Source organism: Salmo trutta, chromosome 9, assembly GCF_901001165.1.
Source record: "Salmo trutta chromosome 9, fSalTru1.1, whole genome shotgun sequence".
In the NCBI taxonomy this organism is placed as follows: Eukaryota; Metazoa; Chordata; class Actinopteri; order Salmoniformes; family Salmonidae; genus Salmo; species Salmo trutta.
In genome coordinates, this window is record NC_042965.1 from 146,148 (window position 1) to 160,654 (window position 14,507).

Genomic DNA, 14,507 nt, shown 5'->3' on the forward strand with positions numbered 1-14,507 from the left:
AAAATCAGCTAAAATTATGCACTAACCTTTTACAATCTCCATCAGATGACACTCCTAGGACATTATGTTAGACAATGCATGCATTTTTAGTTCTATCAAGTTCATATTTATATCTAAAAACAGCGTTTTACTATGGCGTTGATGTTCAGGAAATCGTTTCCCTCCAATACCGGCAGTCAAGTCATGACAACAAAATAATTAATTAATATTAGAAAACATTGGTAAAATATTATATTGTCATTCAAAGAATTATAGATTTACATCTCTTGAACGCAATGGACTTGCCAGATTTAAAATTAACCTTACTGGGAAATCACACTTTGCAATAATCTGAGCACTGCGCCCAGAAAAATACGCATTGCGATACAGACTAACCGCCATGTTGGAGAGATCTAAAATCGAAAATACTATGTAAATAATCCATTACCTTTGATTCTCTTCATCAGATGTCACTTCCAAAGAATCCCAGGTCCATAACGAATGTAGTTTTGTTCAAAAAAGCTCATCATTTATGTCCAAAAACCTCCGTGTTGTTAGCACATGATCTAAGCCAGCCGGACTTCACTTCACGAACGGAAAAAATATATTTACGTTCGTTCAAACATGTCAAACGTTGTATCGCATAAATCATTAGGGCCTTTTTTAACCAGAACATGAATAAAATTCAAGGGGGACCATTGGGTTCTCTTTTAAAACGTTTCGGAATGAGAGTACCCACCATCAACTCGCGCGCAAGGTGTCTAATGGGCCATCACAGTTCCATGGCTCTTATTCGGTCAGATCTCAGAGTAGAAGACTCAAAACACTTTGTAAAGGCTGGGGACATCTTGTGGAAGCAATAGGAAGTGCCAAAATATTCCTCAGCCCCTTTGTTTTTCAATGGCAAAGGCTTAAAGTCAATTCAACACATCAGGTATCCACTTCCTGCCAGAATCTGTCTCAGGGTTTTGCCTGCCAAATGAGTTCTGTTATACTCACAGACACCATTCAAACAGTTTTAGAAACTTTAGGGTGTTTTCTATCCATATATAATAAGTATATGCATATTGTAGTTACTGGGTAGCATTAGTAACCAGATTAAATTGGGTACATTTTTTTATCCAGCCGTGAAAATACTGCCCCCTATACCCTAACAGGTTAAAACATAGAGAAAAGACCCAGTATAAAGCAACAATATACGATGCGCCAAAAAAGTGGTTTCTATGTGTGTATAGAACCGAAATACCGCCCGCAACTGCACTGAAAGATCAAATGATGATGTCTAATTGACAGCACTGGGGGTATCAGTTTGATTACCCGGCCCATAGAGTGAAACTCTATACCGTAGCCGAAGGTGGAGAATATACAGACCAGACTTTAGGTGTGGACTATGGGGCTGAAGACTGGTCGGTTTTTCGCAAGGTTTTGTGTCCCGAACTGAGAGTTATCACCAAGGGGTATAGCTTGATCACGGGCTACGAGACCCGTTGGGAAGGTACCCCAGACTCCTCAGGAAGAGTATTTCACAGGGTGATAAATACAGAGAAAGAATGGCCTTCCTTGTGGATGCTTGGAGTTCTATATCAGCAACAAGGAATCCCGCAACAAAAACATTCGTGATGGTGGCCTGACTGGGGATTTCAGGTTGCGCTTGCTTATTCCTTTTAAAATTTGGGATCTAATGGAATTGAGCATGTTAGAGTTGTTGGACGTTTTCTTTTTGTACAGAGCCAACAGTGGCAGAGCATTGTTCGGCAGTGGAAGTGCATAATATATACGAATCCTGAGGATTATGATTCAAAGGAACCCCAAGAAGGGTCATCCTCAGAAGGGTCAGCCCCCGAAGAAAACTAAGTACGCGGCTGCGTTAACCACGCCCTGACCCCCCAAAGGCCTGGTTCTACAATAAAAGGAGGTCCCTTAAAGCCTCCAGTTCTTCATTTCAGCATATACCATGGATATTCCTACAACATACCTGGACTCTGATACGTCATGGGGGCCAGACCCTAAGGACTGTATGCCTCGCAGCCAACCATTCTACTCCCCCCAGCCAAGACCCCCGACACCCCCTACATGTACACAGCCTGAGGATGTGTTTGATGGGGTGGTCAGTACTATTTTTGTGGACACCGTCAAGGCCTCTGTAGCCACACTTTTAAACGTGGTGATTGGAGAGTATATACGTGAAAAATGCATCGGTTGTGAGATCACTCACCCCAGCCAGCTCCGGCATCCGTGTTTATACGAGCCCCCAAGATACTACTTCTTCAACCATTTTGAGGAGCTGGTGAAAAGACTGTGGTCCTGCAGGTTTATACCTGCGCTGGTCAGAGCCCTGGAGTCTATGGGTCTTGTGCTGTCTATTCCCAGAGTTTACGGGGTAACCGAGGCTTTCCTACATGAACTGAAGGAGGCGATCTACATCCACGAGAAACTCAAAGAAATCCGACACCCTGGTGGACGACAACAAATACCGGGAAGCTGTGGTGGAGGACGTGATGACTTTCTGGCTCAACAAAACCCCAGAGACCGAGTGACAATACCTATTTGTTATTTAGATGTAAAGCAATGGGGAACTATATACATAGGTTGTTAGAGAGAATAAATATGTTCTTTCTTTTGAGAGAACTTACAAATGTGATGCATCAAATTATTGAAAATAAAGTGAACAATGTATCGTTCTACACAACTCATAACACATGGACTAATGTAGAGCGTGTGCTAAAAATGGAGCAAATCATGAATCATGTATGACATACGGGCAAGAGTATGCAATGGACACAACTGGTCTCCCGTCTTGTGGATGATTCTGAAGAACTAGAAACAAACAAACTTTATTTGTTTGAAACACCGTTTAATTGTAACATGTATCATATTTGTTGTTTATATACTTATATAGCTGATGTGTGTATTTTAAAAATTCAGCGACACAAGCCTGTAAATCTAAACCAAATATACAGGGTGTTGCATGCTGGGATCGTTGAGAAAACGGGGACAAGTATCCTGCAACGAATCCTAAATTGTCTGTATATGTAATACATGATGTTTGCAAAAATAAAAATATGAAAATGAAATGTTGTCGTTATTTGAAAGTGGCTCATTAACGTTATTGTACCTCAGAGAGGCAGGAAGGATGTCGGAGCAGATGTTGAAAAACGTGTATTACACCCCCTCTAACCCTGGGTCTTATGGGGGTAAGGAGCGTTTACAGAGAGCTATAGCCAAAGGAACAGGTAGCCAGTTAGGCGTTGCTCAAGTGGATGAGTGGTTAGCCGCGCAGGATGCTTATACTCTGCATAAACCTGTACGAAAACAATTTCCAATAAATTGTTTTTTCTACTCATCCCTTGTCCCAGTTTCAGGCGGATCTATGTGACATGCAGGCCCATGCATATAAAAATGATGGAATCCGATACATGCTAACGGTTATAGATATTTTCTCTAAAATGGCCTTTGTAAGGGTCTTAAGAAATAAGAGTGGGGCAGAGGTGACCAGGGCCTTTGGCGCTATCTTGAAGGAAGGAGGAGCCCCCAAGAAAGCGCAGACTGATGGCGGAAAATACTTTTTTAATAATACTTTTCAGAAACTCATGAAGAAGCCCAATATAGTACATTTTGCCACAGGCTCGGATTTGAAAGTGTCAGTTGTTGAACGCTTTAACAGAACTCTGAAGGAGAGGATGTGGAGATATTTTACAGCTCACAACACGCATAGATATATCGAAATATTTCAAGATTTAGTAAAGGGTTACAACTACAGCTACCATAAGAGTATAAGGATGAAGCCCGCAGAGGTCTCTTCTGAAAACTGTTTTCAAGTCTTTAAAAATCTGTATGGTTTGTTCCCTCTTCGCCGTAAGATTTTTTAAAATTTTAAATTCATAGTGGGGGACATGGTACGTATATCCAAGTTGAGGGGTGTTTGACAAAAAATATGAGCAAGGTTACAGCGACGAGGTGTTCACCGTTACCGAGTGTCTACCTCGCATACCCCCTGTCTACAAGTTAAAAGATTATGACGGGGAGCTTATAGAGGGATCGTTTTATGAGAAGGAACTACAGAAGGTACAGATGGTTAAAGACAAAGTCTTTCACGTGGAGGAGATTCTAGATCATAAGAGAGAAAGGGGTAAAAAATTTGTGTTGGTCCGTTGGAAAAACTGGCCCCAAAAGTTTAACAGTTGGGTTTTAGAGCAAGATGTGGTGGAGGCATCGGGGGTTAACTTAAACCCTCAGGCATGATATATACAACATCATTCGCGTGTACACAGGAGTGCATCATGGAACACAGCGGCTTCTACCTGACCCTCCCCAGTAATGCGTCTGCACACATATATCGTAAGAACCAAAGTTCGAATTGTACAACCAATTTTCCAAAGCCTATAGAGTTATCCAAGGCCTGGGAAGTAGGTCTCAGCGAGATTACATACCCCCACAGCTGGTATAATATCAAAGAGAAGGACCGGGATTTTTATTGTAAAAGGATATCGGAACCTGCGAAACTTATAAAGATTAAAAAAGGGTTCTATAGAACCGTCGACAGGATCGTCTCAGAGTTGAATGAACTCCTAACCCAGAACAATACGGAAATACTCTTGAGCTACAACCCTATTCATAAACGTGTACAAATCTCAGGGGCTGCGGATAGGGGTATAAAGACAACCGGTAATTTAGCCTACATGTTGGGGCTGGTTCCCAATAAATGGACGTATGTGAAAGATAAATTAACCCCATTCCCTGCGGATATATACTGCTCAAAAAAATAAAGGGAACACTTAAACAACACAATGTAACTCCAAGTCAATCACACTTCTGTGAAATCAAACTGTCCACTTAGGAAGCAACACTGATTGACAATACATTTCACATGCTGTTGTGCAAATGGAATAGACAACAGGTGGAAATTATAGGCAATTAGCAAGACACCCCCAATAAAGGAGTGGTTCTGCAGGTGGTGACCACAGACCACTTCTCAGTTCCTATGCTTCCTGGCTGATGTTTTGGTCACTTTTGAATGCTGGCGGTGCTTTCACTCTAGTGGTAGCATGAGACGGAGTCTACAACCCACACAAGTGGCTCAGGTAGTGCAGCTCATCCAGGATGGCACATCAATGCATGCTGTGGCAAGAAGGTTTGCTATGTCTGTCAGCGTAGTGTCCAGAGCATGGAGGCGCTACCAGGAGACAGGCCAGTACATCAGGAGACGTGGAGGAGGCCGTAGGAGGGCAAAAACCCAGCAGCAGGACCGCTACCTCCGCCTTTGTGCAAGGAGGAGCAGGAGGAGCACTGCCAGAGCCCTGCAAAATGACCTCCAGCAGGCCACAAATGTGCATGTGTCTGCTCAAACGGTCAGAAACAGACTCCATGAGGTTGGTATGAGGGCCCGACGTCCACAGGTGGGGGTTGTGCTTACAGCCCAACACCGTGCAGGACGTTTGGCATTTGCCAGAGAACACCAAGATTGGCAAATTCACCACTGGCACCCTGTGCTCTTCACAGATGAAAGCAGGTTCACACTGAGCACATGTGACAGACGTGACAGAGTCTGGAGACGCCGTGGAGAACGATCTGCTGCCTGCAACAAACAAAAAAGTATTTAATAAGATTATTTCATTCATTCAGATCTAGGATGTGTTATTTTAGTGTTCCCTTTATTTTTTTGAGCAGTATACATGCAGGGTTTTACAACATATTTGTGTATACCGACACCATATCATATCAGAGGGTAGGAGACAGTTGTGTGCCCCTCCTGAGAACAGTTCATATAGAGGGAAAGGATGGAGGGATAGTCACTGTCATCTACGACAAGCCACACTACGTACCTGTAAGCAAGAAATATATTGAGAACATTCTGGTTGAGCTTAAAACGGATCAGAACGAGAACATCGAATTTACTTATGGTAAAACGATTGTAAAACTCCACTTTAGGCCCTCCAAAGCCTCTCTACATATATAATATATTATTAGTATTTTATATATATTATTATTTTATTTTATATATTTTTTTATAAACATAATACAAATAAATTAAAATGGTTATGGAACACAACCACCATCTCGACCCTAACCGCTACATCTCATACTATGTTGATCCAGTGGGTAATGGGTTACCCGGCTATCATGGATCCCCGACCATGGATCCCCGACCGGGGATAGGCTGTATATTTCGTAACCTCTTTAGGATGGTTTTACTGTTTATGAAGAGAGGCCTCAGCATAGCCAAACCGCATTTCAAATCAGCGGCTAAAAATATAGTAAGTGAGGTTGTAGCCGAAGGGCGTCACCAGATGCCAAGCATCAAGAAGGCTTATGATGTTGTCTCGAAGACCAAAAAAGAGACCTCCGGGTATAAGACACAGGCCAGCCCCTAAAAAGCAGAGGTTAACCGTTAAAAAAAACTCAGTAAGTCAAAGACGTGGTAAAGTGAGGAGGTCTGGACCTAAAACGGCAAAAAGAATACTCGGAAGTATTTTCTAAAAGAACCAAGAAACATGGCTCTTTTACACTGCATGTCCTCTGAAGCTATAAAGACAGAGCTCGATCTTTTCACAGCCCCCTTAACCCAACATTCAATAGACAGGTCCTGTTATGTGGAGATAGCCCCACTCTCGGCCTTTACCGACAACGGTCCTATATAATTTTTCATACCAGGCCACGGTGACAACTATCTGGACCTCAACAACACCTTCGTGCATTTACGTCTAAAAGTGACCAAAAGAGATGGTACTAATATTGCAAACGATGCCAAAGTGAGTCTCATTAATTACCCCTTGGCCACCATCTTCTCCCAAGTGGATGTGACTTTGGGTGAACGCCTTCTCAGTCAAAGCAGTGCCACATACCCCTATAGGGCCATCATGGAGTGTTTACTCAACTACTCCGAAGACACTCTCAAGACACAATTCAGCGCCGGGCTGTTTAGCAAGGATACTGCAGGAGTCTCTATGGAATCGATAGACCCTTCCACCGGTGCAAACAAAGGACTGGAGGCACGCGCTCGCTACTGTGCCGAATCTCGAGAGTTTCATCTGCTAGGGCCTATACACTCTGACATTTTCTTTCAAGAACATTTACTCTTAAATTCGGTGGATTTAAGACTCAAATTAACCAGGGCCAAGGATGAGTTTTGTCTGATGTCTGGCCAAGACGGTGACTTTAGTTTAAAAGGGTTGGGGGTAACACTTTTTATTAAAAAAGTGTCTGTATCTCCGGCAGTTCGTCTGGGTCACTGTTAAAGGAATTTAGTATCTTGATGATAATAATCAATAATCAATTCACCTTGACTAATGCCCAAGGTTTGTAAGACAATGGGTTAAAATAATTAGGCAAGGACTCAGCTTTCTGCAAAAGGTTTCTGTAGCTTTATTCAGAGAACGTTCTGAGGTCAGGATAACAAAACAGTCATTATATAGTTCTTGCTTACTTACGCACATGCATTTACACACAATCCGTTGGTGACCTGCAACCCCCATAAACTTCTCACACTGTTTATCACTATCCAGAGCTCAGCCTGTTCTTTTCCCTCAAGGTTAGGAACTCTTTGAAGCTTTTACTCCCTTGACCATCTGTCTCTCTATCTCTCTATACTAATTGCATACACACATTTCTTTCCCTCTCCAGTGGTTCCTGGACTTTCCGGAACTAATCAGACTAATCGATCCCTACATTGATCAATACATTGATTATTCATTAACCCTGCTCTATGACTAATATTTCATCATGGTTTATTGATTCATTTACCTTTATTAGATAATTCTCTTATCAGTCACACACAGGCTTTGATGAAAGGAAATGCCCTTTACCCTCTCCAAAGAATTACCATGAAAACCTTTAGCATACCTGTGGGCAGTAGAATCTGCAGTCAAGAAAACCTTTTTCTAGGCCCTTTACCCCGGTACGTGGTTATAGGTTTGGTTGATCACGCCTAATACGGGCAGCTTACATAAAAACCCGTTTAATTTTCAACACTTCAATGCAGAGTATGTAGCTCTCTGTCAGGACGGACGTCAGGTCCTTGCTAAGGCTTTCCAACCGCAATTTAATAACAACATATCTGTGCGAGAATTTTACAATCTATTCCTGGCTACCGGGAGGCATCTAAAAGAGCTCTCTTTACCTATTGACAGAAATGATTTTGCAGAGGGTTACACATTGTATGCTTTCAATTTATCCCCTGATGATGACACCTCAGGAAATCTGTCTGTGGTGTCCCAAGGTAACCTCAGGCTGGAAATGCGTTTCCGTACACCTTTAGCCTGTACAGTTAGCATGATTGTTTATGCGTGCTCTGATTCAATCTTGGAAGTGAATGCCCGAAGACAGGTCTTAGTGGATTATTATTAAGGATCGTTGAGCAAAGACATGAATACCCAAGAGTTGGAAGGGCTCATGACCCGCTTGATTGGAAAACAATTTTATAGAGTGTGGGCTTGTGATGAATTACCTATTGATAAATGGCCTGAGCGGCCGGCCATGTTTATTGTCAATACCCATCCCAAACACATGCCAGGTGAACACTGGCTAGCTGTGACACTAGAAGATGAAGGAGGAAGAAAAATCTCAACTTGTTTTGATTCCTACGGCTTTGCCCCCGGTTTTTCACATTTTCCCAATTCAATTTAAAGATGTTTTGACCAAAAACGGATCAAATATTTATTACAGCATCAAACAAGTGCAAGATAACCTTTCCACTACATGTGGTCAACACTGTGTGTTCTACCTGTGTCAAAGAGCCCGTGGAGTTTCTTTTGAAGTGTAATCAAGGCGTATGCTCACGTCAAATGTTTCAAGAATGCCACAAATGTTAAATTGCTTAATTTTTCTAATAAAATGTATTGAATTTAATCATAGTCATTCAAAAGTCATTCAAAATTCATTCAAAAGTCTAACCACCCCGAGAGATCGGGATTAGGAAAAGGTCCTGAGGCGTTCATGGGGCTAAATGAGTCATCATCATCATCCCATTCATAGGGGGGAGGGCTTGTTGGGGCATCTTTAGGGGTGCTGTAGCTCGGTGAAGGGTTTTGTTTTAAAGCTTGAATCTGTTGACGAAGCTTATGGTTAGGTACCCCCGAGAGGGGAATGTTGAGGATTGCCAGGGCCTTAAGAAACTGACGCCACCCTGGTGGTCTGTCATCAGCAACTTTGTGGGCTGCCGTGGTACTTTTAAGCAAGTCAAGCATATGTGAACGCTTGACAACAGCGTCCTGAAGGATAAACTCTCCTTTGTCATTCCAAGTAGCGGTCCCCTTTGAGTCTTTTAGCTTGTTCATAATGTATCTAGCATTTTTCCTGTTACTTGCCGGAACATGTGTCAACATGTCATGCATAACATTATCTTCAACAGGCATTTGATCTTCAGCCGGTAAGATCGCAGGTACAGGCATTACAATATTTCTACAAACCAGTTTTTGCTTTGTCATTATGGGGTATTGTGTATATTGACAAAATGTGGAAAAAGTCAAGGGGTCTGAATACTTTCCGAATGCACTGTACCTTCTTCCCATATTCCTCCCAAGAAAAATGAACACCGAATACAATTCATTGTCCAGAGTGTTTTCATTTCAGTACTACCATGATCATATAGATGTCCAAACACAGTGCTGACTTTTCTATTTCAGCAGCATTTCGTCTGTCAAAGACACTTTCCTGTATTTTAACAATACCTTATTGTGCTTAAGGATTCAGCAGTCTACCGCTTCTACTGATATGTAGCCCTGTTTTGTTTAGCAGGCACAGCATGCTTTTTTAGCTAAGCTAAAGAAGGCACTTGGCATGTATTTCGTCAGGAAAAATTGCACTTTATCATTCTGTAGTTAAAATTAACTTCCAGTTAGTTCAGGTATAATAACAAATTCATGTTGTCCATTTGGTTATATACAGATTAAAGTTGCAGCTGTCATTTTGGTGAGAAAAAACAGGTCTCACACTTCTACTTTAATGGCCATGCAATTGTATTCAAAATACTGGAATCTAGAAAAATAAGTCACATTGGACAGTTCCAAAAAAAGCCAAGATCAGCTAACAATAAAAATGCAGGTATTTCAAGAACACATAAAAACTGATGTGCATAATGTACAATATGAATATGACTGATTTTGATGTATTATATTCAGGGTTATGGGTGACATCTTGCACAAGCAAATAGCAGTGATCAGTGAGCAAAATAACAAACATTTTAATAGACTAGAAGACATATCCTATACAATTTACAAAGACCTTGAGTGTATTGTAATCAGTGGTGAAAAAAGTACTCAGTTGTCATACTTAAGTAAAGATACCTTAATAGAAAATGACAAGTAAAAGTGAGTCACCCAGTAAAATACTACTTGAGTAAAAGTATTTGGTTTTAAATATACTTAAGTATCAAAAGTAAATGGAATTGATACAATTTACTTAAGTATCAAAAGTAAAAGTATAAATCATTTCAAGTTCCTTATATTAAGCAAACCAGAAGGCACAATTTAATTAAATTTTTTATTGACAGATTGCCAAGGGCACACCAACACTCAGACATAATTTACAAGTGAAGCATTTGTGTTTAGTGAGTCATCCAGATCAGAGGCAGTAGGGATGACCAGGGATGTTTTCTTGATAAGTGTGCGAATTGGACCATTTTCCTGTCAAAATGTAACAATTACTTTTGGGTGTCAGTGGAAAATGTATGAAGTAAAAAGTACATTATTTTCTTTAGGAATATAGTAAAGTGGAAGTTCCCCAAAATATAAATAGTAAAGTACAGATACAGTTCCAGTAGTACTTTAAAGTATTTTTACTTAAGTACTTTACACCATGGATTGTATTAAACGACAGTTACATTTTCTCCTAACGCACATCTTTGGAGTTTCAAATGAAATTGTTCTTGATTTTACTCTACTTCTTCCAATGATCTTTGCTCTTTTGCAAAACAAATATCGCACTATACCTATGGAACGCCATTTGGGTCTTTGCGTGTCAAGAAGATACTATTATAACACTATTTGACACGTCAAATAAGCTTCTTTATCAATCAGGACCTGAATATGATTCCACGTCACATAATAATTTAACACGTTCATTAATTTTGTACGTAGTTATTACACATTGATTACACTCTCACTCGTATTTCATATGTCACAACGATTTTTTTTATTTCAGTATCCTAACAAGCGCCTTTGGAGGGAAGGCAGTATCACATCACCAAGGAGCAGCTTGAGTTCCTCGTAGATTGTCACATGACCATCAGACAAATGGCAGATGTTCTCAATGTGTCGCACTCTGTGGTCAAGCGGCGCATGAGGTAAGTTATCGTAATTGAATAAAACAATTGTAACACAAGAGGGAGATCTCTACATCCTCTCTAGATTTGATCACATTCCTGATTGATGTATCTTTTTGTGTTATTTTTGTATTTAGACATTTTCAGCTTTTCAGGTCCTACTCACTGTTGTCAGACACTCAGCTGGATGAGAGGATCAAAGAGCTGATATAAATAAAAACAGAATGGCGTCACTATAAGAGAAAAAGTTTTTGGAAGACAAACGTATCATGTTTTTTAGGTGGAGGATTGTTATCCATGGTGCTGTGGATGGTTAAAGCAGACTTGTTGTGTTTCTGAAGGCCTCTGACAACAACAGGAGTGCCACAGTCATGGAGTCATTCGAAGCAGCCATCACCAGCTATGGATTACCATCCCGGGTGAGATGTGACCGGGTGGTGAAAACAACCGTATCTGTGCCTTCATGGAGCAGTTCAGGGGTGGTGAGAGGGGAAGTGCCCTCAGAGGAAGGAGCACTCACAACCAGATGATAGAGCGGCTGTGGGGAGACCTCTGGCATGGAGTCTCCAACGTTTACCATGACCTGTTCACCTTCTTGGAGACTGAGCAGATCATCGACATCAACAATGAGGTGCACCTGTGGGCACTGCACTCTGTGTTCCTACCACGGGTGAACAGAGATCTTGCTGTGTTTGCCAGTCAGTGGAACCACCATGGGCTGAGGACTGAACAACGGCAGTCACCTCTGCAGTTGTTCGTCTCGGGTTCCCTGGCAATGCAGAGGGCCAATCTGACAGCAGTAAGGGATTTGTTCGCCCCAAATTTAACCACCATCAGCTCTCAAGCCACCACCTCAGCTCCTCCAACCACCACCTCAGCTCCTCCAACCACCACCTCAGCTCATCCAACCACTGGCGCTGCAGCTCTTTATTGGTCGGAATGGGTGATTGTGCCACAAATCCAGTTGACCATCAGCAACACACAGATGGAACTGTTGCGGACAATAATTCCATTGGAAGGCCCCAGAGGCAGCCTGGGAGTTGACAATCTACAGAGGGTTATGGCAGTTATATCTTCAGCGCAACTCGTTCCTACTCCAACCTGACTTTCTACACCCCTGATACTCCCCTACTGGGATGAGGGATTGGACGCTATATCTTCAGCGCCACTTGTTCCTTTGAATCAGTTAATTTTTATAATACTATTATACATTTTATAATACTAACATTCCCCCTCTTTCACACACTATGATTTGGTCTCTAGAAAGATACGATAGACATCTTCAACTCTAAACGGATGGGGACCAGAGTTTAGACACAGGTGGCCTTAACAAAAGTTAAGTACTTCCCCATTCCGGTACGATTCTGTTTGGTCATATGTGGAGAGAGTCAGGTACTGTTAAGATATACGGCCTATGGTTATTGTATTTTGCTCTATGGCGCTTTAGCACAACATTCCATCTGCTGACACATTATTTGTCTTCCACTCAGTACAACATGACCCAGGAGAGGCCTACTGCAAGCACTGGATTGTAGCCTTCAGAGCGTGCCTGTGGTGGGAGGACAACAGAACATTCTGAATGGACATTATTAAAACAGAACTTACATTTTTGTAATGCCCAATCGGGACTTTTAAAAATAGTTAAAATAAATAATTGTGTGGAGAACTCCCTATAGTTAAAAAAATAAACTATGAAGATAGTGGTTCGCCCCCGTTACATTTGATATAATTGTGATTAACAGCAACCTATTACAGTTAGTAACATAACATTGTTGACACATTGTGACAGCTCAAATAATGTGGTTGAAGATGGACTAGTGCAGGGCTCTCAACCATGTTCCTGGAGAGCTACTGTCTTGTAGGTTTACTCCGACCCTAATCTAGTGCACCTGATTTTAATAATTACCTGCTTAATAAGTTAAGGAGGTTAGTTACAACTGAGGTTGGATTGAAAACCTACAGGAGGGTGCTCTCCAGGAACAGGGTTGGAGAGCCTAGGACTAATGGATCTAGTTCTTAGATCAATGCATTTGAAATTTGATAAGTCACTACGAAGGTGCAGTTCCCAGAAGTGGAGCTGTCACTTAATGCAGTGGATGGGAAGCCTTATTTCATGTAGTTCTAATGAAATGATAATGGCTGAAGTTAATTTGTTCTTAATGTAGGACATCAAATTATCAGATTTGGATGAGTTGGCTGCAATATGGCAGCAGTACTTCAGTCAATATCAGCAAAGGATATTGGTTATTAGTGAAGTGTCAGTAAAGTGTTTCTAAATAAACTAAACCTTAACACCAAGACAAGCAATTAGGATTGTATAATTGAATTTCAATGATCATTAAGTGAATAACAGCCAATATGGAAACAATACAGATGTAAGTAGATAAATGCTTAAATGTTGATGCGCAGTTACATTTTCAAACACTCAATTGCTACTGTAGTTTAGTGCTACTAGTGACAATTATGTATCGTAAAAATGTTTTTATGCAACACCAAAATATGGGTAATTCACAATACCGGAGGTCATGAATTCCCTAAAGGCATTGTAGGTGCTATGAAGAGAAAGCCTTTGTAACGGCCATCAAAGGGAGTAGACCAAGGCGCAGCGGGTTGAGTGCTCATTTTAACGTTTATTTTAATAAACTTGAACACGTAACAAAAACACGAAAACGAATGACAGCTAAACAGTTTTGCAGGCTAACACTAGCAGTGCAAAAACAACTTCCAACAAAGTACAGGTGGAAACAGGGATACCTAAGTATGACTCCCAATCAGCAACAACGATGTACAGCTGTTCCTGATTGAGAGCCATACTAGGTCAACTGTCACAGGATCCAACGAAAGTGGCGCCCCTCCTCGGTCGGGCGGCGCTCGGCCTATTAGCTGCCACCGATCGTTGTTTCTGTGTCGTTTAGTTTTGTCTGTCTGTTCCGCACCTGTTTTGTGTATGTCATTAGTGGGGACTTATTTAATGTGTGTTTTCAGTTGGGATTTTGTGCGGGATGTTTATTGTCCACGTTGTGTGATCGACAGTTTTTTTTGTAGAAGGATTTACCGGGCTGCGCTCCTTGCCTTAGGAATTATATTTTGTGCTGTACGGGCGCAGTTAACAAATACTGGAACTTTTTATAGCGCCCTGTGCTTTTCGGCGTGGTTGTGAGTAAAGATTATTAAAAGACACTCACCTCCAGCACCTCTGTCTCCTGCACTTGATTCCACCTATCAGCCAGTCCAAGTCCGACGTGACACCAACACAAATAAATAAATAACA

General features: G+C 41.4%; 1 protein-coding gene across 5 annotated transcripts in view; it reads left to right on the top strand.

Moving 5' to 3' along the window:
* Nucleotides 1-13,898, top strand: part of LOC115199701 (zinc finger protein 90 homolog) — a 40,436-nt gene extending 26,538 nt beyond the window's left edge. For 2 of the 5 annotated variants that reach the window (XM_029762023.1, XM_029762031.1), the window contains one exon: nucleotides 11,116-13,898. In XM_029762023.1, coding sequence (XP_029617883.1) covers nucleotides 11,116-11,184 — 69 coding nt within the window. In that variant the 3' untranslated portion in view covers nucleotides 11,185-13,898. The remainder of the gene's footprint in view (nucleotides 1-11,115) is intronic. The other 3 variants (XM_029762025.1, XM_029762026.1, XM_029762027.1) reach the window with 3 other exon arrangements.
* Nucleotides 13,899-14,507: the final 609 nt, after the last annotated feature.